The sequence below is a fragment of the Podarcis melisellensis genome (genome assembly GCF_964234715.1).
Source record: "Podarcis melisellensis genome assembly, chromosome: 2".
Classification (NCBI taxonomy): Eukaryota; Metazoa; Chordata; class Lepidosauria; order Squamata; family Lacertidae; genus Podarcis; species Podarcis melisellensis.
In genome coordinates this window covers 111,591,062-111,617,621 of record NC_138529.1, presented here as the reverse complement: position 1 = coordinate 111,617,621, position 26,560 = coordinate 111,591,062, and the positions used below count along the sequence as shown (strand labels likewise).

Below are 26,560 nucleotides of genomic sequence, written 5' to 3'. Positions count from 1 at the left end.
CCAACGGCACATCAATGCAGCACTCTCTCTCTCTCTCTCTCTCTCTCTCTCTCTCTCTCTCACACACACACACACACACACACACACAGCACTTTCAACAGATTGCCAGCTTTGGTTAAAAGCTCACCTGCCCAACTCACAAGTAATTCAAGTGGGAGCATTAAGATCTTGAGACTATTTGCCCCACCCTCCAAAGACATTGGCGTGGGCTGTCCCTTTTCTCTGTCCCCTTCCCGCAATGGAACTTGTTCCCAAATAAATATGCTTAGAGCCACAGCCTTAAAGGAAATCCAGGTACTTCAAGCTGCTTCACAGAGGTCTGTCCCTCACTGGACGACGGCAGCGTCTCATGGAGGCTTGTGATGAATCAGTCGCCACAAGAGCCACATGCACACCACCCCTGACTCCATGCTTCCCTGTGGAGTCAGGTTGCGTGTTAAGCTGCCAGGCATTGAGCACTGAGGAAGCATGCGATGAACACGCGTGTGTGCAAACAGCCCTTGAGACAATAACCGAGCCAGTTCTTTGCTGCCAGATAAGCTTTTGCTGAGAAATGCTCTTGGGGGACAAAGCCAAACTTCCCCCAAAAAGGGATGTGGCAGAGCTTCAAGGCCACCCTGCCTAGAAAGCCCACACTCTGGCCTGCAGGACGCTTCGCCAGGTAAGGAAGCTCAAGGTAGAAATCCCTATGATCAGACACCTAGGTTTCATTTATTGGTTGCTCAGGAGGAAAGATTCACTGCCAAGACAGTGTAAAGGCTGTCATTCGACACAACGGCTTGCTCCCAGATTCAGTACTGCAAATGCATATATTATATCTACCCAGATTTTAAACATTCTTTCATATGATGGATCATGGGGTCAACTAAATCTGTTCTGACTAGAAAACCCATGTGCTTTGTCCCCACTCTCACTTATTCCCCCCCCTTCCATAGACTAGAACCCCCAGCCAATCAGAATCTTATTTCTCAGACCTTTCAAAATGACCCAGTCTCTACCCATAAATATTAAAAGCATTTGCCTCTCTTTAGGTCCTTTCCCACTCATTCATCAGTTAAAGGTGGGTGTGAAACAATGGTGTTAGATCAAGGACTGCGTGTTATCAGTGAGGCTGGCGATTTTGTCCAAACTCACTAAAAATAAGCACCGTGATGGAAAGTTGGGTGCTTCTCTTTACATCGAGGCTAAGAGCTGGAAGTGGAGCAGTTTGTGGGGACGATGCAGTTAGGATTCATTCATCGGTTTTAAAAGTAGTCTGAGGCTCACATGACGTTAGGGAAAACAAAAACTCACTTCTCTCCAGCTCTCACTGGAAATGGTTCCTTAAACGAGCAGCCGCCAAGAGCATTCCTTTTAAAATAAAGATATTACCGTATATTTCGCTCTATAACACGCACCCGACCATAACACGCACGTAGTTTTTAGAGAACAAAAATCCGTAGGCATGCCACCCGTAGGCATTCCCTCCATAACACGCACAGACATTTCCCCTTACTTTCTAGGAGGAAAAAAGTGAGTGTTATGGTGCAAAAAATACGGTAATGTCCTCTACATGGAAGAGGCTCTCTGCTCGAGCTAACTCCACAGCTCCATATCAGCAGAGATCTGGACACATTTGAGTCTGAATTTCCTGGAAAGGAAACACGCACATTTGCAGACGGAAAGGAGAGAAAACGAAATCAACACTCTCTCCCTGGGGCAGTGGCCATGGCTGCTTCTGGGAGTCCTGTCGTGGATCTCTGCGAGGAAGCCACTTGCTCCATCTGCCTGGAGTATTTCCAGGATCCAGTGATCATCCCGGAGTGCGGGCACAACTTCTGCCGATCCTGCCTGACCCAGTATTGGGGGAAATCCGAGGGAGAGGTTTGCTGCCCTCAGTGCAGGAAAACAGTGGAGCAAGGCAGCATCAGGCGAAACCTGCAGCTGGCAAATGTTGTGGAAATAACTAAGAAATTCAGCCTTCTGGGCGGAAAAAAGGAGGCAGAAGGAAAGGGGAGAGTTTGTGAGAAGCACCAGGAGCCCCTGAAGCTGTTCTGCAAGGAGGATGAAGCCCCCATCTGCCTGGTTTGTGACAGAGCCAAGGAGCACAAAAGCCACGAGGCAGTTCCTATAGAGGAGGCATCCCAGGAGTACAAGGTAGGAAAACACTCTGGATCAGTGGCGGAGAGTTCCTTGCTGGTGCCCGGGGCATGCCGCACCCCATGGGGACAAGTTGTGCCAGTGGAGCGACCCCCAGTAACTGGGGCTAAGAGGGGGGGCACTGCGCTGCTTGCTCAGCCATGCAGTGGGGAACTTGGCCAACCAACGTGGCCGATGCTGCCCTGCTTTGAGGGGTGCAAGTCTCACAGCACACTGCGAGCCCAGCACTGCTTTGTGAGACTTGCCAAAGCTATGCGTGGCCTGTTAGTCCTTATCTGCCCTACAGATGGAAGACGTTGCGCGAAGGACCCAACAGCTCACGACAGGCACCCTCCAGGCTGGCCCATGCTACGCCTCTGCTCTGGATTTGCTTGGGGGATGGAATAGCCAGGCCCGCAAGATCATAGAATCTTAGAGTTGGAAGGGACCCAAGGATCATCTAGTCCAAACCCATGCAATTATTATTATTATTATTATTATTATTATTATTATTATTATTTATTTGTACCCCGCCCACCTGGCTGGGTTTTCCCAGCCACTCTGGGCAGCTTCCATAAAGGCCCAAAATACACTAAAATGTCACACGTTTAAAACCTCCCTGAACAGGGCTGCCTTCAGATGTCTTCTGAATGTCTGGTAGTTGGAAATCCTATCCAAGATGGCGGCGCGTGCAGACGCTGCGGCTGAGAGCTCCCTGGAGGGGAGTCAGGGTTTGTTAGGACCAATTATTTATAGCTGATACAAAATGCTGTTGTATACGGACAGAAGTAGCAGAAGATACAGATGTAGAAACTGTGCTGTGTGGGAGCAGCTTCGGGCGTGCGAGATTCCAGAAATTATAATTCACCAGGGTTGGAGTAGAAGGAGGAGGAGAAGAGAGGCTGTAGAGGACAAGGTCAAATGAAAGAGAGAATAAAGATAAGGAAGATAAGAAAACAACATGCAAACCTCTTCCAAGTACCTTTTACGCTAATGTGAGGTCATTGGCAAACAAACTCGTGTAGGAGTGGAGGAAGACATCCGGGATTGTTGTGTGCTGATACTCACAGAGACATGGTTAAATTCAGCTTTTCTTTTTTAAAAAAATATATATATATATATTCATTACTTTTCCAACAATTTAAACACTACAAAAAAAAATAAACAATACAAAAAAAAATAAACAATACAAAAGCACTACATAACACTAACACATTAAACTAACAAAACAAAACAAAAACAATTTAAAACACATCAAACAATTTCAATATCTTATCTTTCATTCACTTATTTCAACGACCTCCTCACACCTCCCTTTTTGTATTCTACTTCTGTTAATTGTTTCAGCAATTCCTTTCCATCTTCCTCGTTTTCTATCCTATAATTATCTTAACATATTCTAACCTTATTTTTTCCTTCAATACTCTAATAATCTATTTATACTTAATTCCTTACAACATTTCTACTAAACCTTATAGCTTCATTCCAACATTTTTCTAACATTCATTGATTTTACAGTATCTCTGTAAATAGTCTTTAAACTTTTTCCAGTCTTCTTCCACCGACTCTTCTCCCTGGACTCGGATTCTGCCAGTCATTTCCGCCAGTTCCATATGGTCCATCAACTTCATCTGCCATTCTTCCTGGGTGGGTAAATCTTGTGTCTTCCAATACTTCGCGATGAGTATTCTTGCTGCTGTTGTTGCATACATAAAAATAGTTCTGTCCTTCTTTGGCACCAATTGGCCGACCATGCCCAGGAGAAAGGCCTCTGGTTTCTTCAGGAAGGTATATTTAAATACCTTTTTCATTTCGTTATAAATCATCTCCCAGAATGTCTTAATCCTTGGGCATGTCCACCAAAGGTGAAAGAATGTACCTTCAGTCTCATTACATTTCCAACATTTGTTTTCGGGCAAATGATACATTTTTGCAAGCTTGACTGGTGTCATGTACCACCTATAAATCATTTTCATTAAATTTTCTCTTAGGGCATTATATACCGTGAATTTCATACCTGTGGTCCATAACTGTTCCCAGTCAGCCATCATTATGTTCTGTCCAATGTCTTGTGCCCATTTAATCATAGCTGATTTCACCATTTCGTCCTGAGTGTTCCATTTCAACAGCAAGTTATACATTCTTGACAAATTCTTAATTTTTGAATCTAACAATTCTGTTTCCAATTTTGATTTTTCCACGTGGAAACCAACTTTTTTGTCCAAATTGTATGCCTCCATTATTTGGTAATAATGGAGCCAATCTCGCACTTTGTTTTTCAATTTTTCAAAGCTCTGCAGTTTTATTTTGTCTCCATCTTGTTCCAGAATTTCCCAATATTTCGGCCATTTGACCTCCATACTGAGTTTTTTCTGTGCCTTCGCTTCCATTGGTGACAACCATCTTGGGGTTTTCTTATCCATCAAACAATGCTTTTCTAACAATATGATTTTTAAACGCTTTATGTGCTTTTACCTTATCGTACCACAAATATGCATGCCAGCCAAATGCATTATTGAGGCTTTCTAAATCCAACATGTCAGTGTTTTCAAGAAGCAGCCATTCTCTCAGCCAGCAAAAAGCAGCTGATTCATAATAAAGTTTAAGGTCTGGCAGGGCAAATCCACCTCTTTCTTTGGCATCAGTTAATATCTTAAATTTTATTCGAGGCTTCTTGCCCTGCCAAACAAATCTGGAAATATCTTTCTGCCACTTCTTGAAACAATCCATCTTATCCAAAATTTGCAATGTTTGAAACAAAAACAACATCCTTGGCAACACATTCATTTTTATCACAGCAATTCGGCCTAACAATGATAACTTCAAATTTGTCCATATTTCTAAATCCTTTTTCATATTTCTAAATCCTTAGTTTTCATCTGCTACCTGTCCGAATTCTTGAATCAGTTCCAATACACTTTTGGTACTAGATTCTGGCTCCTGTAAAGTCAAGACTAAGTCATCAGCAAATGCTTTCAGTTTGTACTGTTTAGCTCCCACTTGTATACCTTTAACCTCTTGGTCCCTTCTAATCATATTTAACAAAACCTCAAGGACCGATATAAAGAGCAATGGAGAAATTGGGCAACCTTGTCGTGTCCCTTTCTCAATCTTAAATTCTTCTGTCACTACATTGTTCACAATTAATTTTGCCTTTTGTTCTGAATAAATTGCACCTATACCATTTTCAAAACCTTGACCTACCCCCATCCCCTGTAGATTCTTCTTCATAAAACTCCAAGAAATGTTGTCAAAAGCTTTCTCTGCATCCACAAATATCAAGACTGTCTTAGTATTGATATTCACTTGTACTTTTTCTAGAATATTAATTATATTCCTCATGTTGTCAGACAAATGTCTGCCCGGGAGAAAGCCCGCTTGGTCTTTATGAATTTCTTCTACTAACACCTTTTTTAATCTTTTAGCCAAAATATCTGCAAAAATTTTGTAATCCACATTAAGTAACAATATGTGGCGGTAATTCTTGAGCTGTGTCTTTTCAGTCTCTGTTTTCGGTATAAGTGTAATGTAAGCTATTCTGGACACAGCTGTTGAATTACAAGGTTTTACAATGTGGGACAGGACACAGGATTCTGGCAAGGTGTGTGTGTGTGTGTGTGTGTGTTTGTAAATCAAAACTGGTGTACGGACCCTGTCAAGTTGGATACCTCCTGTTCTCCGGATGTGGAATTTCTGACGATTAAATGCAGACCTTTCTATCTTCACCGGGAATTTACAACAATGGTGTTAACTGCAAATGCATGCAGGGCCATGAGTAGTATGCATGAAAACATCAATGCTAAATTGAGCAGATACCCGGAGGCAGTGCACATTATTGCGGGGGACTTCAATCACACAGATGTGAGGGCTGTACTCCGAAAATCCCATCAGCACATTAAGTGTGTAACAAGGGGAGAAAATACTCTTGACAAGGTGTATACGAACATTAGATGGACATATGAGGTCAAGACCTTGGCGCACCTCGGTGGTTCAGATCATGTGTCCCTGCTTCTGACAGCAGTATACACACCCGTCGGGAAACAAGGCCAGATACAAACACAGATGGTTACGGTGTGGTCTGAGGGAGCCTCTCAGCAGCTGCAGGACTGTTTCCAGGAGACTGACTGGAATATGTTCAACCATCAAGATCTAGAAACTTCTACATCAACGGATTATATTAGATTCTGCGCAGCAAATGTCACCAGGGAAAAGTATGTTAAGTTGTATCCGAATAGGAAGCCCTGGATGACGGAAGAGGTTAGGAGATTATTGAAGGCCAGAAACTCTGCTTTTAGAACTGGGGACCAGGTATTGTATGGTATAGAAAGAGTGAACTTAAAGAGGAGTATCAGGAAAGCAAAAGCGGAGTACAGAGGAAAAATTGAGGACCATCTGAGAAATCATGATACTAGACAAATGTGGCAGGTAGTCCTACATTTGACTGGTTATAAATCAAGAAATTCATCAGTGGTAGAAAGTACTGCTTCCTTGGTGGGAGAGCTGAAAACCTTCTATGCCCAATTTGAGGTGACACCAACAGGGATGACAGACGCTCCTTCAGGTATACTGGGCCGAGGCCATTTAGGGCTTTAAAGGTCAACACCAACACTTAGAATTGTGCTTGGAAACGTACTGGGAGCCAATGTAGGTCTTTCAAGACCGGTGTTATGTGGTCCCAGTGGCTGCCCCCAGTCACCAGTCTAGCTGCCGCATTCTGGATTAGTTGTAGTTTCCAGGTCACCTTCAAAGGTAGCTCCACATAGAGCGCATTGCAGTAGTCCAAGTGGGAGATAACCAGAGCATGCACCACTCTGGCGAGACAGTCCGCAGGCAGATAGGGTCTCAGCCTGCGTACCTGGTGGAGCTGTTAGACAGCTGCCCTGGACATAGAATTGACTTGCGCCTCCATGGATAGCTGTGAGTCCAAAATGACTCCCAGGCTGCGCACCTGGTCCTTCAGGGACACAGTTACCCCATTCAGGACCAGGGAGTCCTCCACACCCGTCCGCCCCCTGTCCCCCAAAAACAGTACTTCTGTCAATGCAGGAATGATGCCAAGATACTCTTGAAATAATGTATTGTCCCCACCCCCTCTAGCAGGAGCGTTTGTGCAGCCTTGTGAAACTTAAAACCTCTGAAAACTATTCAATAAACAGTTCTTTTTTTTCGAGGGAGTAATTTCCTTGTATGTCCCCCACAGTTCCTCCTCTGGAAGAAGCTTTCCCTGAAAGCTCCTAGAACTGGAAGGTGGGGGCAAGGCAGGTGGCAGGAATGAAGGGGGACCTCCGGAAGGAGCCAGGAATGTGGGGCAGGGAGCAAGCATAGGATTCAGTTGCCTGATATTATGTATACTAAAATGCCGAGAAAAGATAGAGAAAAAGCAACCCATTTGGAATTTTCTTTTCTTTTCAGGATCAGATCAGCAGCTGCCTAGACAATGTGAGGAAGGAGAGAAAGAAAATTCTGGTGTTTAAAGCAGATGGAGAAAAGGAAAGTCAAGACCTGCTTGTAAGCATCCTTGTTACTTGGAAGTGAAAAAGTGCTGTAGTCTTAAATCAAAATCGGGAAAATGAAATACAGAAAGAGATTTCTTTTTGAACAGTCTGATCACCCACAGGGCATGAAAGACCATTTGAAGGAGGGAGTGGGCTTGTAGATTTTTATGAAACTCTTTTCCTGCTGGTGTGATATCTCTAAAGTGGCAGACTTGCCCTTCCAAGTGAATTCTGATAACTGGTCTCTTCATCCTCAACATTAGACTATATTCCTGATATGTTCTCTTCCTTTTTCTGTTTTTGCTGCTGCAGAAGCAAATGGAAGCAGAGAAGGGAAAGATGGTGGCTGAGTTCAGGCGACTGCGCCAGTTTCTGGAAGAACAGGAGAAAAGTATTCTGGCTCAGATGGCAGAAGTGGAGAAGGAGATTGCAGCCCAAAGGGAGGAGCAGCTGGCCAGACTCTCCAGGGAACTCTCCTCTCTTGACAGCCTCATCCGGGAGATGGAGGAGAAGCTTCAGGAACCAGACAGTGAACTCCTGCAGGTCAGGCCTTGTCTTGATGTGAGAGGGTGTGAGTGGGCTGCTTCAGACTACAGGCATTTCTTAGTTATCCCAAACATAAAAATAGTGTTGTAAAAGAAGGAAGCAGTACATGGATGGAAAAAGGTGTCAGCCCTGGCAAAGGAGCCAACTCTGAGGGGCTGAGGTCCCTTGCACGCCCCAATAAAATATTTGAGGAGGCCAGCCCCCCCCCCAAAAAAACCTAACGGACATTTCTTTTGAAGTGGAGTGTTTGTACTGCATCTTGTGATTGATTATGTGGGGCGTGGCTTATCTGCTTCCCCCCCCCCCAATATTTTGTTCACATCGTCACCCCTGAGCCCCCAGGGTTGGCAAGTAGGGCCCTGCTAAATCAAACCTCAGGCCAATTAAACAACAACAACAACCAATTCATAAGCCAAATTAAAACATTTTTGGATGACTTCCCAGGTTCTGGATTTCAGGATGCAAATGATTTTATTTCATACTGCTTTCATAATCTTGATTAATCCAATTATCATCATTCTGATCTTAGTCTCTGATTTGACAGCCACAGGTTTCTTGACCTTCATTCATTGTTACACACGTACTAACCTTTATGTTTGCAAAGAGGCGTTTATGTCCAGTAAGTTTCCTGTGTGAGATATTAATTTTCCAGCTATTTCTTCTTTTTCTTGATGTATTCTAGTCTTAAAAGCACCTTCATTTCCACAGTTTCGCTTTCTCTTCTGGTCTTACTTTCCAAGGTTAATTTCCTCTGCGTCAGTCAGGGCTATGGGAGATCAAAGGGCGGTAACTTTAATTGCGCTTCAGTGGAAATTCAGTGCAGTCAATCATATCTACATTCTCACACAGAATGGAGCTCTGTATTCAATTAACCTTTACTCAGAGTAGACTGATTGAAATTAATGGGGATGACTATCATAGGTTCATTAATTTCAGTGTGTCTGAGTAAAAGCGAGTTGAATACAACCGATAACCTCCTGCCTCCAACACAGGCATTCCAAATTGGCACTTTGTACTTTGTAACGAATAACATTTTGTGTATTTTGTTGGTGTGTAAGCATAATAAAGCTAAATAATAACAAACAAAAACAAATCGACATTGCATCACCTTTTCATTCAGATGCTGTCTTGGGTCCAGCCAGAGAGCAGGTGACCTATTATTATTATTATTATTATTATTATTACTGTATTATTATTTTAAATAAGTTTGTATACCACCTCATACCGACAGGTCTCAGGGTGGTTCATAGGATATGATTAGGTGTGGGATGTACAAATCAGTGAACCGACTGGTCGCAGGTGAACACGGAACCAGCATGCGCTGCAGGGCAAAATGGCAGATCAGGGAGGTGGGATTAAATCTCTCAGGTGTTTGGGTGTCTTGGTCAAAAGAGAAGAAAGGGACCATTTATTCGTCATCACTGGAGTGGCTGACTTTTGCCATTTGATGGTTATTCCAAAATTATGTGGCACTGTGTATTTTATTGGGGTTCTTTTGTTTTGTGCTTGGCTAAACTCTCTCTGCTTCAGCTGCTTAGTATTTATAACTGACCGCAGGGCTCTCTGCAGAAATGGCTCCACAGATATCTTTTTCTTTCCTTCTTTCCAGGATATCAAAAGCTTCTTACAGAGGTAAGTGATGGAAATCTGCTGCTTTAAGAAAACCCCTGCCTTATTCTGATGCTAGGAACATTCTTGTTTAACAGGTGAGAAACTCACTCTCCAGTTCCTCCTTCCAGAGATAGCTTAGGACTCCACCGTCCATTTCACAAAATCACAGACAAAAGTAGGGACACATTTTTGTGGTAGTTTGTAGCTACAAACACAGACAGGAAGCTGTTCCCATTGCATATTTCTGAAGGTCCATCTCTGTGATGGATTCATTTACTCTGCAACTGATACAAAAAAGGGGGACATCACAAAGGTGCTTGTAAATATCTTTACCTTTACAATACATTTATAATGCTAATTGCAAAAGCCATTCTAAAGCATTCTGCACTTCCTTATATTTCAGAAATGCACATACCAGATCTATTTTGTTTTGCCATTAATCACTTGAAATGCTTCACTAAAACTGATGTAGTCCTAAAATCTCTGCGAAAGGACCCATTATTGTTCACTTTTCTTCCAAAAAGTTAATTTGTATACATCAGCTTCTTTACCTTCAATCTCATATTCATATATTTCCTTCAGTATATTTTGGAAGCAGGTGTCTTTCGGTTTTCCTTCAACTTCTCAGATGCTTTCTAGATCCACACGTCAGCTAGATGCTTCTTTTTGCCATTGGAAAAACCCTGCTCCCAAGTCTTCATGATATTTCCATGGTGCCTTTATAATCAGGATGAGACCCCTGCCTTGTCAGAAAGCTCCTTGCATTGGAAAGATGGTGGCTTGACTTTGTTCTTCTCCTCCCAGGTCTCAGGAGAAGGAGAACTTAGAGGACCCTCCCGTGGCTTTTCCTCCTGCCCTGAAGTGGAGGATCTGGGACTTCTGTGATATGAATCCCTTCCTGGAGGGAGTCATGAAGCAGTTCAGAGGTAATGAAGAAGGGCTGAAACGATTGTTTAGAAGTGTTCACAACAAGCTGCAGGTCATAGGGAATATTAGCCAGGAAAATAGGTTTGTTTATTTATTCTCTTTCAACATCTAGAAGCCACACTTCTAGATGGGGTGCGGCCCCATCTGGGGGAGCCTCCCAGATTCCAGTCAGCAGGGTAAAGGGCTTAAAAGCTCTTGCCATGAAGGGTTTAGCCACCACACAAATTGCTTTTAAGACCTCTGCCATGCTTATTGGGCTCTGAGAGGCTCCTGCGAAATCTCATGGGGCCGTCTTGAGATCTCAGATGGCAGGCGTGATTCTGGGGTTTTTCTGACTTTGCACAATTTGCCTTTATGCACAATCCCCAGGAATGTAACCCTTCCTTAAGTTGCGAGTTGTACTTGTAAAGTACTTGTAAAAAGTTGTACTTGACCTCTTCACATCTCTCAGCCAGGCTTTGGGTGCTTTCACACATGTCAACCGTTTCTCAAGTAGCCTCACCTATAGATTTTCAGGCATTTCTCCTGTTCCTTTAGTCCTGAGATTGATGTAAGGAAGGCAGGAGGAGGGAGGGGCTGTCCAGGAGCCAGCCAGGAGCAGAGGGGACTGGGGTTGAGGCCTCCCATCATGGAACGCGGATGTCTGGACCTTTTTGCTGATGGGGAGATCTTCTGGGGGTCCTGCTCCTCCTCCCAAGATTTGGGCAGCCGTGAACCTTTACATCACCCCTGCCCTGGTTATGCAGGGATAGCCAGTATGGTGAGTTTCAGATAGTTTTAACTGCAACTCACACAATCTCCAGCTGGCGTGTCCAGTGGTTAGGGATAATGGGACTTGTAGTCCACAATACCTGGCTACTATCTCAGGAACTCATATTGTTCTTGCAAGCTTTGTTATCTGAATGAAGGTGTGATGCTAAATCTCTGTTCCCTTTTCTCTTCCAGACACTGTGGAATATGGACTTCAGCTGCGAAAAGGTACATTTAATAGTAGTAGTAGTAATAATAATAATAATAATAATAATAATAATAATAATAATAATAATAATTTATACCCTGCCCATCTGGCTGGGTTTTCCCAGCCATTTCCCCGGGCACAAATTCAGGAGAGATGGGATCCACTTCTCAAAAGACCAGGCCACTGCAGCCCTTCCTTCCATGCCTTATTTCCTCTTATTTCCCAGAGGCATCTGTTCCGTGAGAGCAGCATGCTGGGCTAGAGGGGCTCTTGGCCTGATCCTGCAGACTCTTAGGAAGCCCCCAGCCCAGGATGGCTAGCTTTTCTGTGCCGAATCTCAAAAAGACACAGGGGTCGTGTGAAGCCATAGGTTTCTGGCACATGAGGGGGAAATATCCCTTTGAGCCATACAGGATCCCCACCCCTTTTATGTAAGAGAAAGGTGTAAGAGTGGGAGATGCATGAACACAAATAGCTCAGAAAATGGCTGCAACAACCTTTGGGGGCTAGAGGGTGAATGGGTTCTGGTGTCAGTGGAGGGAGCTGGGGGCTGCCTGAGTGTGAACTCCAAGGGTCCGGCTTCCCTGCAAGATGGGGGTCTTCCCTCAGCTTCTGTATTGGAGGGGAGACATGACTTCTCTGCTAAAACAAGAGAAACCTGAGTAAACTTAAAAGAGCAGAACAGAATTACAGCACAGACTGGGGGGAAAGGCTCGATGGGAAGACAAAGTCCAGTCCGGCCTGATCCTGGACACCACAAAAAGGGAATTGTAAGAGCCGGAAATGGTGAAGCAGATGGCAGCATAAAGGAAACTCTTACTTGTATAAAAGAATCCTGGAATATAATTTGAAAAATAACAGCAGTGAGGAAAATGCATAAATCAAATGATTGGTTAAAATACAGTTCAAAATCACATTTGAAATCAAAATAAAATTAAGTGGAAACCCACGAATCATAACTGTAGGGGTAAGGAAAGAACTGCAAATGTTTCAAGAATCATTATTAAGAACTTGATGAACATCCCTGTCTCAAATGTAGAGCCACGGAGTCCCTGTTCATTTCAGAGGGGATGCTATTTCTGTCATGTACCTAAAGAAAAGTCAGCTTCCCAGTTGACGTTGTTTATCTTCTCTTTCCTCATCTGCCCCCACAGAAAACGTAACTTTGGATCCAGACACAGCACATCCACGCCTCATCCTGTCTGAGGATCGAAAGACTGTGCGAAGGGGAGAAGTGAGTCAAGACCTGCCAGACAACCCTGAGAGATTTGACAGATATACCTATGTGCTGGGATGTGAGGGTTTCACGTCAGGCCGACATTTCTGGGAGGTCACTGTGGGAAGAGAGGAAGAATGGCAGGTGGGGGTTGCCAGAAATTCCGTGAAGAGGAAGGGAGGTTTCTATTATGATACTAGGGAAGGGATTTGGTGTTTGGGGAAGTGGGGCGGTGGGTACAAGTTCTGCTCCCCCCTTAAGGCCCCTTTTCCAAGTGAGGAGCCCAAGAGGATCCGAGTGGCCCTGAACTGTGAAGGGGGACGGGTGTCCTTTTACGATGCTGATACAGCAGCCCTTCTCCAGTCATTCTCGGCAGCCCCCTTCTCAGGAGAGACCCTCCAGCCCTTGTTTTTCGTGAGGGAGAAAGGGAACCTGATACTCTCTTGACTGAAGGTGCAGACGGACAAGTGTATATTCATGGCCATTATGACATATTCAGTCTCCTCTTCAGGACTGAGCTGACAGGCACTTAAGGAGAAACCTTATTTGCAGAACTGTGATTGGCCATCCCTTGTGTCAGTCATGATGCAACTCTCCTTTCTTGGGCCAGTTTTGTAAATGACACTGATTGATTTGGTCCCCTGCCAGTCCCCAAACCTGTCTGTTCTCTCTCCCTTGGGAATCAGCTACTTCTGTCGATGCACGAGGTGCAAGAAAATAATTTAGGAAACAACAGCAACCCTAATCACATTCCTGTTTCAGTGAAGTTCTCTCTCCAGCTTCCAACTCTGACAAGATTTCTAGAGATAATACCATCATCTTTTCTGAATAAAGTCAGAATTATGTACAGGCATCACTTAAAACCTTCCTCAGCCTCAATCCTGCTCTCAGATTCCCTTTTCCTCCCCCAAGGTCTCCACTGCCCAGGGAGATGGAAGTTCCAAAATCCCCTTTATTTGCTGCTACTCAGGGAAGCCTATTCAGCAAAATCTCCGTATCCCAAGAGACCTGTTTGCTAGTTGAGTAGTTGGCCCAAAATTCATGTGCAACTTACTCAGCCTGATCTCAGCCTGGAGCCCTTTGTCAAAACACAAATTAATAAATGGAAAGAGGGTGAGAGACCAGGAAAAACTGTTGGAAGGGACTGTGTGAGATCTCACAAGAGTCTCCACGGCGCAGAAAGCATGGGGGGGGGGCCTTTGGCAATGGTGGAAAGAGATTCTAAGTCCACCTTGTCCACCTTGTTTACTGACCTCTAGAAAGTTCAAGATCTCTGGCTTCAAGCAAGTGGGATGGTTGCTTGGGGGGCGTTTTGGGGGTCTTCCTGACTTACACTATATTGCCTTTGCATGCTGACCCCAGAGACGTAACCCCTGTGCAGGTTTTTGGCCTTGATGTAACAAAATCCCCTCTGACAGTGAAAAGCCTCTATCAGAAATTCTGAGGAGAAAACATTGGCAATGTTGAGAATTTTGGGGTATATGTGTGTGGTAAATTCCCATGTATAAAATCATTTTCACCAAGGTGGTTTATAATGAAGAGTCAGATACTTACCTGTATTTTTAGAGATCTCCTCCTCTTATCCTTTTGTATAACGGGCCTAAAAGAATTTGGGGATATGTTTCATGCGCTAGTAAAGGGAGATGGGAAAGGTTTCTCTCAATATTTTCTGTGCTTTGTACTCTGTACCTAAGAAAGGTTGCTCTCAAATACTATCTGCAGTAAATTCCTGTGCTAATCCTGTGCTAATCTTACTTCTGCAAATTTTGGCCAGACAGTTAGCACACCGCCAGTGACTGTTTGCTAAATTTGGCTGGCAGGTCAAAAGTCCATTTCCTGCCTTGTTAGCTTGCAAGAACATTATAGCTGCTGTCTGCAGATTTAACCAGGCCTGCTAAAGAGGCCCCTTTTCCTGCCTTATGCTTACTAATGCAAAGATGAGAAAAGACACGTACAAGCAAGAGGGGAGGGGGGGAGTGCTTAGCTAGCAGAAAGACAGGAATGTTTAGCAAGCAATAAAATGTGTTTAGCAAGCAATATAGATGTGCCATATAAGGGAATAAGTTGAACATTTGCCAGCTGATTGGGGAAGTTTTTGAGAAGATATGGGAGGGGGGAGAGTGTTCAGAAAAGTATAAGAAAGTCTGCTGAAGTGTCTTGCGACACAGCCAGTTTTCAGGAACTATCCTGCTGGTTGTCTCTGTGCACAGATTGTCTCTGTGCACAGATTTCAATAAACTCTTTTTCTCCAAAGAAGATTTTGCTTTCCTGGTACTTTTGTTCCCTCCAAGGTCCGGGGATGGCGTGGCTGATGGATCCCTAGGTAAATAAGGCTTCACTAACATGTTTGATTCTATTAAAGATTGTACTTCTTGTTGCTCCTGTGGCGTTTGGAACTCAACAGTATAATATCCATTCCCCATGGCACTTCCTCCAGGGATTTTAGGAGAGTGATATCCTGTTTTATCCTCAGAGAAACCCTGTGAGGTAGAAGAGGCTGAGCTGAGAGAGACTTAGAAAAAGGAGACACATTGATGTTTATGGTCAAAAGGGATTTGAACCTGGGCCTTGTCATCCCAAGTCCAACACACTGTTCACTCAGAATCTGAAATCTTAACAAGGGTCCCTTCAGAGATGTGCTTGAAAGCCCTCCCTGCAAAGCTCCTCTCTATGTTGTAGCTCCTCTTCAGACCTTCCTGTATTGACCCTGAATGTCTGCAAGAGGAGTCAATCCAGTTTGAGTGAGGGGCAGATTTCAGGGGCTTCCCTTCATAAGTTCGTATTTCGCACCTGGGTCCATTTCTGGATCTCAGCCTTCTGATTAAAAATGAAAGCAAATCCCCCAAGTCCTAGAAGGCTCAGTCTTGGGGCTCTCTGCCACCCATAACCTGAGTATTTCTCAAAACTTTATTGGAATAGTTCTATAGAATAAGAAAGGGGAAAGGTGTCCTTTTGGGAAGTAAACTGACCTCTCTTGCTACACCATGTTTATATCCAAGATAGTCCCCGCCCCTCCCCCAAAAAACACCCTACATTAAAACACTGTAGAGTACAGTGGTGCCCCGCAAGACGAACGCCTCGCAAGACGGAAAACCCGCTAGACGAAAGGGTTTTCCGTTTTGGAGGCGCTTCGCAAAACGAATTTCCCTATGGGCTTGCTTCGCAAGACGAAAAAACCGCTATACGAAGAGCCTCACGGAATGGATTAATTTCGTCTCACGAGGCACCACTGTATTAATCAGCCAAAGGCCTGGTTGAAGAGGAGTGACATCTAAAAATATTTTCACATTTTTATTAGGAATGCCTATAAACCACTGAAGAGTGCAATAATGCCATACTGGTAAACAACAAATAAAAAAGAAATAGATCATAAAATACTGCCTGTGAAGAAACTTTTCAATTTTCAGAAATAATGACAATAAAAGGTTTTTCAATAAAAGTTCTCTTTCACATATTCAGGAGGTATATGGGATCAGTGGGGGAAAGCCAGGAGCTGTACAGCAGATTGAAAATACGCCAGCATTCATCCTATATGACCTCAGAAGCGACCTTTTCCCATCTTTCCCACTACCATTCTTAAAGTTTTAAAAATCCACATGAAAGAGGCTCTGAAGTCCAGCTACCTTCACAACTGCAGGGGGCAGCAGAGACCACGAGTCACCGGCTTCAATTCTTGAATGGGCAAGAGAGAGAGTGAAATTTAACACACCCGCCCCATGGCTGCGGCTGGGGGTCCCATCCATGCAGGACCTCTGTGAGGCAGACACTTGCCCCATCTGCCTGGAGTATTCAAGGGATCCAGAGATCATCCCCGATTGTGGGCACAACTTTTGCAGAGCCTGCCTGAGCCAGTTCTGGGGGGAGTTGGAAACTGGGGCCTCATGTTCTGTCAGCCTCAGACTTTCCGCTTGAAAAATGAGGACGATAAAAGTGTCTTAACATACAGGGTCCATGTAAGGATTCTGTGCTGATAATGTGCTTGAAGTGCTTTGGAACACTTGAAAGAACAATTGGTTTCAAGAATTATTACTGAGAACTTGTGGAGCATCCCGAACGCAGGGCCTTGAGCGGGAATGAAATTTCTGTCATGGGTCTATAGAAAAGCTCATCTCTGAGCTCCTGCTGTTTCTGTCCTCTTTCCTTGTTTGCCCCCCAGAAAACACAACTTTGGATCCTGCCTCATCCTGTCTGAGGATCAGGAGAGAGTGAGAGATGGAGTGCGCATCCAGATCTCCCCAAGAATCCTGGGAGATTAGACACACATGTCCCCATGTGCTGGGGCAAGAGGGGTTCACAGTGGGCAGGCATTTTTGGGAGGTCATTGTAGGGAGTGAGGGGCATTGGGCTGTGAGAAGGAAGGTCAAGTTGGCTCCTTGTCCTGAGGATGGGATCTGGGAGGTGGAGAAATGGGAAGGAGAATAGGGCCCCTCCTTCCCTCCTGATGACCCTGCTCTGTCCTTGCGCGAGGAGCCCAAGAGGATCTGAGGGACCCTGAACTCTCATCTGTCCTTTCACGATGCAGATCCAGCAGCCCTTCTCCATGCATTCCCAGCACCCACCTTCTCAGGAGAAGACCCTCCAGCCCTTCTTTAACTCCAAGGAGAAGCCACATGTGCAGGACAGAGATTGGCCAGCCCTTGTGTCAGTCCTGGTGCAACTCTCCCTTCTCAGACCAGCTTTCGACACAGCACTGATTGGCTTGCTGTTGGGTCACTCGGGAGAGGAAGCCCGCCTTTTGTCCCTCCCCCAGGCAGCTTTCCCAAAGGAGTCACTTGTTTGGTTCATGTCCTCTGTGAATAAAGTGACAAAGGGCTGCATTCCTCTTATGGCAACAGGAGAACGGGGCCTTCTCTGCAGTGGCTCCGTGTCTGTGGAATGCTCTCCCCAGCAGGGAAGTTTGCCTGGCACCTTCATTATACACCTTTACGCACCAGGCAAAAAGGTTCCTTTTTAACCAGCCCTTTGGTTAATCTGCTTGACATCCTAGACCCTTTTAAAATATTATTGCGTTGTTGTTTTTATTCTTTTATACATGTTGTGATTTTTTCTGTGAACTGCCCTGAGACCTCCAGGTATAGGGCGGTATAAAAATTCAATGAAGAAAAAAATCTTCGTATCTGAAGAAGTGTGCATGCACACGAAAGCTCATACCTAGAACTAACTTAGTTGGTTTTTAAGGTGCTACTGGAAGGAATTTTTTGTTTTTTCAATGAAGAAGAAGCTGTGAATGGAGCAAGGCGGGGGAGGGGGCGACAATTCATTCATTAGCCTGCAATGTGGCCTGGAAAGGGAACACGCCCCTTTGCAGACGCAAAAGAGAGAAAATGAAACCAGCTCCCTCCTCCTGGTGACTCCGCCATGGCTGCCACTCGGGGTCCCGTCCGGGATCTCTGCGAGGAAGCCACTTGCTCCATCTGCCTGGATTATTTCAGGAATCCAGTGATCATCCCGGAGTGCGGGCACAACTTCTGCCGATCCTGCCTGATCCAGTGCTGGGAGAAATCCGAGGGAGAGGTTTCCTGCCCTCAGTGCAGGGAAACAGTGGAGCAAGGCAGCATCAGGCGAAACCAGCAGCTGGCAAATGTTGTGGAAATAGCCAAGAAATTCAGCCATCTGGGGGGAAAAGAGGAGGGAGAAGGAAAAGGAAGGGTCTGCGAGAAGCACCGGGAGCCCCTGAAGCTCTTCTGCAAGGAGGATGAAAGCCCCATCTGTGTGGTGTGTGACAGATCCAAGGAGCACAAAAGCCACGAGGTGATTCCTCTAGAGCAGTGTTTCCCAACCGGTGTTCCGCGGCACACTAGTGTGCCGCGAGACGTTGCCTGGTGTGCCGTGGGAGTCACTAAGGCTTGTGCGGGCAGACACGTCTCTGGCTGTGGGCGTGTTTTGTGTGTGCGCTCGTGGGGACGCCGGAGCCGCCTTGCTTGTGGGTCGGGAGCTCCGTCGGAAGAGCGCACTCCTCGGTGTCTCTCTCTCTCTGCCTCCGCCCCGCGGAAAGCCTCTGCCTAACTTGGGTCTCCTCGCTGGCGCTGGCCACACACACTCACTCCAAAGTAGGACACGGCGCCATCTCTCCCCCCCCCCCCGTCGAACTGCAAAGGAGAGAAGAGGCTGGGCTGGGAAGCGGAGGAGCCCTCTGGATCCGCGCGAGGAGGAGGAGGAGGAGAAGAACGCAATCTGCACGGACGCTTAGAAAACAAAACAAAAAAATATGGGGGGGGGACATGCTCGTTCTTAAGCTGGGCGGGGGAGTGTCTGTGGATCGCGGCGCCCGCCCGCAGGAATCTCTGCGCGTGGTGCATAATTCATGGGCAGAAGGTTACCTATTCCTTCCCGGGCGGCGGGAGCAGCAGAGCGAGCGAGAGAGAGAGAAGCAGGGAAGCACCTCCACCCACCCCGCGCCCTCCTTCCCCCCCGTGCGCACGCTTGGGCTCCGATCACGGGAACGGACAGGGTGGGGGGATGGACGGTGGCGCTTAGCCGCCTCGGAGCCAAAGGGGGCAGCCGCCTGCCCGCCTGCCTCCCTCCGCCGTGCATGCATGCGTGATGACTGCCAGTTTCCAGGGGCTGCCGTTTTGTCACTGGTGTCACTGACGCGGGAGGGGGAGAGGCGCGCCGTTTAGACGGGCAAAATGGCCAGGAAAAGGAGGTTTGCACAAGCATTACGGAAGTTGCACCCAAGGTGATTGCGGGGCGGGGTGTAGTTTGAAGGACGATCTTGCTTTCGGGGGCCCAGGAATTTCCCATCTGCTTGCTGTTGGCGGGAAGGGGGGGGGCTTTTTGGAATCAGCCAATCATTTTAAAGTGCTTCCCGACAGAGACAATTTTTGGGTCGGGAGGAAGGGGGGGCTGTGGCCCAGGTTGCGCACTGAATAAAGTATTTTATAATTTTCCATATTTCTGTTTACTTACTATTTCATAATAAAGTAATTATAAAATACTTTCTTTGTGTTTATTTGATTCCTATTAAAGAGAGTTACTTTATATATAGTCAATATAGGCACAGAGTTAATTTTTTAAACTTTTTCTAATGGTGGTGTGCCTCGAGATTTTTTTCATGAAACAAATGTGCCTTTGCCCAAAAAAGGTTGGGAAACACTGCTCTAGAGGAGGCGTCCCAGGAGTACAAGGTGGGAAAAGGCAGTGGGTCTTTCTTGGGGGTGGAAGAGCTGCAGACAAGGGGCTGGTAATAATTAAAAAAAAATTTAAAATGTAATGTCTTCTCCCCACTTGCAGCCCAAAAGGAATTCTTGTGTAGCCTGATAAAACTAAACTTCTGAAACTTTATACAATAAACATCTCTTTTTCTATTTGAGGGATTTCAAGTGTGCCCAATGACCCCTGAATTCAGGCTGCAGTAACTCCACTGGGAGGAAACATTGCAACATCTAGGATTAATTTAATAAAAAGGAGGGGGGAGATGTGGAGGTGTGTTGAGTGTGGGGGGCAAATAGCAAAAACCCCATGTTTCTCAGCTCTGATATAGGGCGGCCCCATTTCTGCCTCCTCTGGGATGAAAAAGGGAAAACTCTGCAAAAGACCCAGGGATGTGGGGCAGGGAGCAAACATACAATTCAGCTTCCTTGTTAATCTGTAATGCAGCCCAATTTAGATTTTATTTTATTTTCAGGATCAGATCAGCAGCTGCCTAGACAATGTGAAGAAGGAGAGAGAGAAAATTCTAGTATTTAAAGCAAACACAGAAAAGGAAAGCCAAGATCTGCTTGTAAGTATCATTGCTACTTTAAGGTGAAAAAGTGCTATAGTCTAGAATCAATACCTGGGGAGGGGGAAGAATATGGAATACAGAAAGAGGTTTATTTCTCTGCTGAATATGTCAGAAGTGGCCTTCCAAGGGAATTCAGATAACTGGCCTCCTCATCCTGCAAGAGCAGACTAGATGCCTGATTTTGGCCCACTCTTCTCTTCTTTCAACCTCTTTGCTGCAGAAGCAAACAGATGCAGAGAGGGAAAAGATGGTGGCTGAGTTCAGGCGACTGCACCAGTTTCTGGAAGAACAAGAGAAACGTATTCTGGCCCAGATGGCAGAAGTGGAGAAGGAGATTGCAGCCCAAAGGGAGGAGCAGCTGGCCAGACTCTCCAGGGAACTCTCCTCTCTTGACAGCCTCATCCGGGAGATGGAGGAGAAGCTTCAGGAACCAGCGAGTGAACTCCTGCAGGTGAGGCCTCATCCTGATGCGAGAGGGTGGAGTGTGATGCTTCAGACTACAGGCATTTCTTAGTCACATAAAAATGTTGCTGGAAGGAAAACCGTACATGAAGGGTGAAAGGCTTCATTCCTGGGGTCAGAAAATGGGCCCTGCTAGATCAAACCAGAGGCCCCGTCATTCTAGCATTCTGTTCTTCCATTGGCCAACCAGAGGTCTCTGAGAAGCCTAAAAAACAGTAGTGCTCTCCAAACCTGTGATTCCCAGCAGTTGCCACTCAGCTGCTTAGTATTTATAACTGACTGCAGAAATGGCTCCACTGACATCTTTCTTTCTTTCTTTCCTTCCAGGATATTGGAAGCTTCTTGCAGAGGTAAGTGATGGGAAACCCCTGCCTTATTCTGATGCTATGAATGTTCCAGTTTAACAGGTGGGAAACTCACTCTCCAGTTCCTCCTTCCAGAGATAGTTTAGAACTTCATTGTCAATTTCATAAATCACAGACAAAACAGGGACACATTTTTGTAGTAGTTTGTGGTTTCAGCAACTGGAGTTCAGAGGCACCACTGCCTTTGACCTAGTCATCGTGAATAGTAGCCGCTGTGAGCCTTGTCCTCCAGACAACTTCAAACACTCATGAATTTTGAAAATCTTCCATTTTTAAAAAATATTGCTTTAATTTCCAATATTTTCTCCATTTTTAAATGTAACCACTGTGGTAAAATACATTTCTAATGTTAATCGCAAAAACTATTCTAAATCATTCTGCACTTCCTTATATTTCAGAAATGCACGTACCAGATCTATTTTGTTCTACTCATTAAGGCTTCACTAAAACTGGTGTAGTCCTAAAAACTCTGCGTAACAACCCAGTATTGCTCACTTTTTTCAAAAAAATAGTTTGCATATATCAGCTTCTTTACCTTCAATCTCATATTCCTATATTTCCTTCAGTATATTTTAGTTTTCCTTCAACTCGTTAGGCGTTCTCTAGATCCACACATCAACCACATTCTTGCCATAGGAAAACCCTGCTCCCAAGTCTTCATTATGCCTTTATCATCAGGATGAGACCCCTGCCTTGTCAGAAAGCTCCTTGCATTGGAAGAATGGTGGCTTGACTTTGTTCTTCTCCTCCCAGGTCTCAGGAGAAGGAGAACTTAGAGGATCCTGCGGTGGCTTTTCCTCCTGCCCTGAAGTGGAAGATCTGGGACTTCTGTGATATTAATCCCTTCCTGGAGGGAGTCATGAAGAAATTCAGAGGTAGTAAAGAAGGGCTGAAACGATTGTTTAATGGATGTTTAGAAGTGTTCATAACAAGCTCCAGGTCATATGGAATATTAGCCAAGCCAGGAAGTTTTATTTATTTATTCTCTTTCAACATCTAGAAGCCGCACTTTTATATGTAGATGACTGATTTTACTTAAGCAATTGAAAGGGGATGGTCAACCCTTCTTGCTGGGCTCTGGAAGCTCCTGCGAGATCTTGGGGGAGCCTCCCACATTCCAGTCAGCAAGGTAAAGGGCTTGAAAGCTCTTGCCACGAAGGGTGTTGGCCACCACGCAAATCACATTTACGCCATCCTCCTTGCTTACTGGGCTCTGAGAGGCTCCTGCGAAATCTCATGGGGCCGTCTTGAGATCTCTGATGGCAGGGGTGATTCTGGGGTTTTTCTGACTTTGCATAATTTGCCTTTATGCACAACCCCCAGGAATGTAACCCTCCCTTAAGTTGCGAGTTGTCTGTAAAAAGTTGTTCTTGACCTCTGCACATCTCTCAGCCAGGCTTCGGGTGCTTTCACGTATCTCACCCATTTCTCAAGTAGCCTCACCTACAGATTTTCAGGCACCTCTCCTGTTCCTTTGGCCCTGAGATTGATGTAAGGGGGACAGAAGGAGGGAAGGAGGGGGGCTGTCCAGGAGCCAGCCAGGAGCAGAGGGGACTGGGGTTGAGGCCTCCCATCCTGGAACAGGGATGTCTGGATCTTGTTGTTGAGGTGGAGATCTTCGGGGGATCCTGCTCCTCCTCCCAAGATTTGGGCAGGCCTGAACCTTGACATGACCTTACGCAGGATAGCCAGTAGGATGAGTTTCAGATAGTTTTAACTGCAACTCCCATAATCTGCAGCTGGCGTGGCCAGTGGTTAGGGATGATGGGACTTGTAGTCCACAACACCTGGCTACTATCTCATGAGCTCATATTGCTCATTCCAGGTTTGTTGTCTGAATGATAGTGTGATGCTAAATCTCTGTTCCTCTTTCTCTTCCAGACACTGTGGAATATGGACTTCAGCTGCGAAAAGGTACTACAACTACTACTAATAATAATATTTATACCCTGCCCATCTGGCTGGGTTTCCCCAGCCATTTTCCAAATTCGGAAGAGATGGGATCCACTTCTCAAAAGATCAGGCCACTGCAGCTCTTCCGTCCATGCCTTATTTCCCTTTATTTCCCAGAGGCATCTAATGCAGGGACTCCTGTATCTCACTGCAGAACATGGGAGGGAGTCCCTCGGAAGGTGGTGGACTCTCCTTCCTTGGAGGTTTTGAAGCAGAGGTTGGGTGGCCCCCTGTGGTGGATGATTTAATTTAGATTCCTGCATTGCAGGGGGTTGGACTAGATGGCCCTTGGGGTCCCTTGCAACTCTCCAATTGTACAATGCTCTTTCAATAATCCCAAGCAGGACATTTCACACAAGGGGGTCGAGGTAGCCTAACCACTTTCTTGCTTTTCATAAACTCTCTGGAAGGATGGTCTATAATATAATGTTAAATATGTAACTGAAACTTGAATGGTAGTTACAAGGAGGGTGAGAGCACCTGCTGCCAGATTTACCTGTCCTGTCAAGCATGGTCTGTCATGTGATGTGAGGTAGAAGATTAAGATGTGAATTTGGGAGTCCCTGCTTTGACTCCCTTCTGCCATGAACTGTGGAGATGGAGGTGGCCTTAGACATGCCACTGTCTCTCAGCCTCAGTCCTCCCATCTGAAAAATGGGCATGCTCAGATTGACAACTTACAGGGAAGTTGCAAGGGTTCTATGTAGATAGAGTGTGTTAAGTACATTGAACCCTTGAAAGAACTTCAAATGTTTCAAGAATCATCAATAAGAACTTGATGAACACCCCTGTTTCGAATGCAGAGCCATGGACAGGGTCAGCTTCCCAGTTGACGTCGTTTCTCTTCTCTTTCCTTATCTGCCCCCACAGAAAATGTAACTTTGGATCCAGACACAGCACATCCCCGCCTCATCCTGTCCAAGGATCGAAAGAGTGTGAGAGAGGGAGAAGTGCGTCAAGACCTGCCAGACAACCCTGAGAGATCTGACACGCATAGCTATGTGCTGGGATGTGAGGGTTTCACAGCAGGAAGACATTTCTGGGAAGTCACTGTGGGAAGGGAGGAGAGATGGGGGGTGGGGGTGGCCAGAAAGTCTATGAAGAGGAAGGGTGGTTCCACTTTTGGTCCTACGGACGGGATCTGGGGTTTCGGGAAGTGGAATGGAAGGTACATCCCCAATAAGGCCCCTGTTCCAAGTCAGGAACCCAAGAGGATCCGAGTGGCCCTGAACTATGAAGGGGGACAGGTGTCCTTTTATGATGCTGATACAGCAGCCCTCCTCTACACATTCCCAGCAGCCTCCTTCTCAGGAGAGACCCTCCAGCCCTTGATTTACGTGGGGAAGAAAGAGAACCTGAGACTCTCTTGACTTGAGGGTGCAGACAGACAAGCGTCAATCATGATGCCAGCTTTCACTGGACAACAAACCTTCCTCAGCCTCAATCCTGTTCTCATATTCCCTTTTCCTCCTCCAAGATCTGCACTGGCCAGGGAGATAGAAGTTTCAAAATCCCTTATTTTTTGCTACTCCTCAGGGAAGCTTATGCGGCAATTCAGCAAAATCTCCATATCCAAAGAGACCTGTTTGCTAGTTGAGTGCAGATTGCACCCTGGAGCCCTTAAAACAAATTAATAAATGGAAAGAACGTGAGAGGGAAGGGACTGTGAGATCTCACAGGAGTCTCCAGAACCCAGAAAGCAATGGGGGGGGGCCTTTGGCAGTGGGGGAAAGAGTTTCTAAGTCCACCTTGCTTACCAGCCACTAGAAAGGTCAAGATCTTTGGCTTTGGACAAGTAAGGATGGTTGCTTGGGGGGCATTTTTGATGGTCTTCCTGACTTATTCAATATTGCCCTTCCATACATGAAGAGTCTTGGGCCTTGATGTAGCAAAATCCCCTCTGACAATGAGGAGTCTCTGTCAGAGGTTCTGAATGACAATCTAGACTAGAGAATTTCGGGGGGGGGGGGTAAATTCCCATGTATACAATTATTTTCTGCAAGATGCTTTGTAGTGAACAGTCAGATACTTATCTGTATTTTTAGAGATCACCTCTTCTTATATTTTTGTATAATGGGCCTGAAAGTATTTGGGACATGTTTCCTGTGCTAACGTGTTTGATTCTATTAAAGATTGTACGTCTTGTTGCTCCTATTTTGTCTGATACCCAATAGTATAATATCCATTCCCCATGGCACTTCCTCCAGGGGTTTTAGGAGGGTGATATCCTGTTTTATCCTCAGAGGAACCCTGTGAGGTAGAAGAGGCTGAGCTGAGAGACTTAGAAAAAGGAGACACATTAAAGTTTATAGTCAAAAGGGATTTGAACCTGGGCCTTGTCATCCCATGTCCTACACACTGTGCACTCAGAATGTGAAATCTTAACAAGGGTCCCTTCAGAGATATGTTTGAAAGCCCCCCCCCTGCAAAGTTCCTCTCTGTGTTGTATCTTCTCTTCAGACCTTCCTGTGTTGACCCTGAATGTCTGCAGGAGGAGTCAATCCAGTTTGAGTGAGGGGCAGATTTCAGGGGCTTCCGTTAAGAAGCTCAGATTTCGCACCTGGGTCCATTTCTTGATCTCAGCATTCTGATTAAAAACGAAAGCAAATCCCCCAAGTCCTAGAAGGCTCAGGCTTGGGGCTCTCTGCCACCCATAACCTGAGCATTTCTCAAAGCTATATTAGAATGATTCTATAGAATAAGAGGACAGAGGTGCCTGGCGTTCTCTGGTCCATGGGGTCACGAAGAGTCGGACACGACTAAACGACTAAACAACAACAACAACAACATAGAATAAGAAAGGGGAAAGGTGTCCTTTTGGGAAGTAAGCTGACCTCTCTTGCTGTACCATGTTTATATCCAGGATAGTTCCCCCCCCCCAAAAAAAACCCCACATTAAAACACTGTAGAGTATTAATCAGCCAAAGGCCTGGTTGAAGAGCAGTGTTTTCACCTGACACCTAATAATATTTTCACATTTTTATTAGGAATGCCTATAAACCACTGAAGAGTGCAATAATGCCATACTGGTAAACAACAAGTAAAAAAGAAAGAAAGAAATAGATCATAAAATACTGCCCGCGAAGAAACTTTTCAATTTTCAGAAAGAATAACATTAAAAGTTTTTTCAATAAAAGTTCTCTTCCACATGGGCAGGTGGTAGATGGAATCAGTGGGGGAAAG

General features: G+C 45.5%; 3 protein-coding genes across 3 annotated transcripts in view; all 3 read left to right on the top strand.

Annotated features, from left to right (window-relative positions):
- Nucleotides 1-13,734, top strand: part of LOC309363219 (uncharacterized protein) — a 37,110-nt gene extending 23,376 nt beyond the window's left edge. The window contains 1 exon segment of the mRNA XM_081899325.1: nucleotides 13,579-13,734. The gene's annotated coding sequence lies outside the window, so the exon portion shown is untranslated.
- On the top strand, nucleotides 1,437-13,734 carry LOC309364849 (E3 ubiquitin-protein ligase TRIM7-like). Its single transcript, XM_081902800.1, has 7 exons — nucleotides 1,437-2,136; nucleotides 7,531-7,626; nucleotides 7,926-8,156; nucleotides 9,769-9,791; nucleotides 10,575-10,696; nucleotides 11,643-11,675; nucleotides 12,810-13,734. Exons 1-7 carry the CDS (start codon nucleotides 1,708-1,710, stop codon nucleotides 13,316-13,318), a joined length of 1,443 nt encoding a protein of 480 aa, XP_081758926.1. The 5' UTR covers nucleotides 1,437-1,707; the 3' UTR covers nucleotides 13,319-13,734.
- A 4,476-nt stretch (nucleotides 13,735-18,210) lies between these two features.
- LOC309364855 (zinc finger protein RFP-like) lies at nucleotides 18,211-25,026 on the top strand. Its single transcript, XM_081902810.1, has 8 exons — nucleotides 18,211-18,637; nucleotides 19,978-19,998; nucleotides 20,499-20,594; nucleotides 20,818-21,048; nucleotides 21,387-21,409; nucleotides 22,178-22,299; nucleotides 23,306-23,338; nucleotides 24,248-25,026. The coding sequence occupies exons 1-8, from the start codon at nucleotides 18,230-18,232 to the stop codon at nucleotides 24,745-24,747; spliced, it is 1,434 nt and encodes a 477-aa protein (XP_081758936.1). The 5' UTR covers nucleotides 18,211-18,229; the 3' UTR covers nucleotides 24,748-25,026.
- Nucleotides 25,027-26,560: the final 1,534 nt, after the last annotated feature.

Bases quoted from the DNA above. Each gene is read 5' to 3' on its own strand.
- LOC309364849 (XM_081902800.1), top strand. From the start codon at position 1,708: ATGGCTGCTTCTGGGAGTCCTGTCGTGGATCTCTGCGAGGAAGCCACT. The intron at 8,157-9,768 runs GTCAGGCCTTGT...CCTTCTTTCCAG, and splicing joins CAGACAGTGAACTCCTGCAG to GATATCAAAAGCTTCTTACA. The intron at 9,792-10,574 runs GTAAGTGATGGA...TTCTCCTCCCAG, and splicing joins ATCAAAAGCTTCTTACAGAG to GTCTCAGGAGAAGGAGAACT.
- LOC309364855 (XM_081902810.1), top strand. From the start codon at position 18,230: ATGGCTGCCACTCGGGGTCCCGTCCGGGATCTCTGCGAGGAAGCCACT. The intron at 19,999-20,498 runs GTGGGAAAAGGC...TTTTATTTTCAG, and splicing joins AGGCGTCCCAGGAGTACAAG to GATCAGATCAGCAGCTGCCT. The intron at 23,339-24,247 runs GTACTACAACTA...CTGCCCCCACAG, and splicing joins TGGACTTCAGCTGCGAAAAG to AAAATGTAACTTTGGATCCA.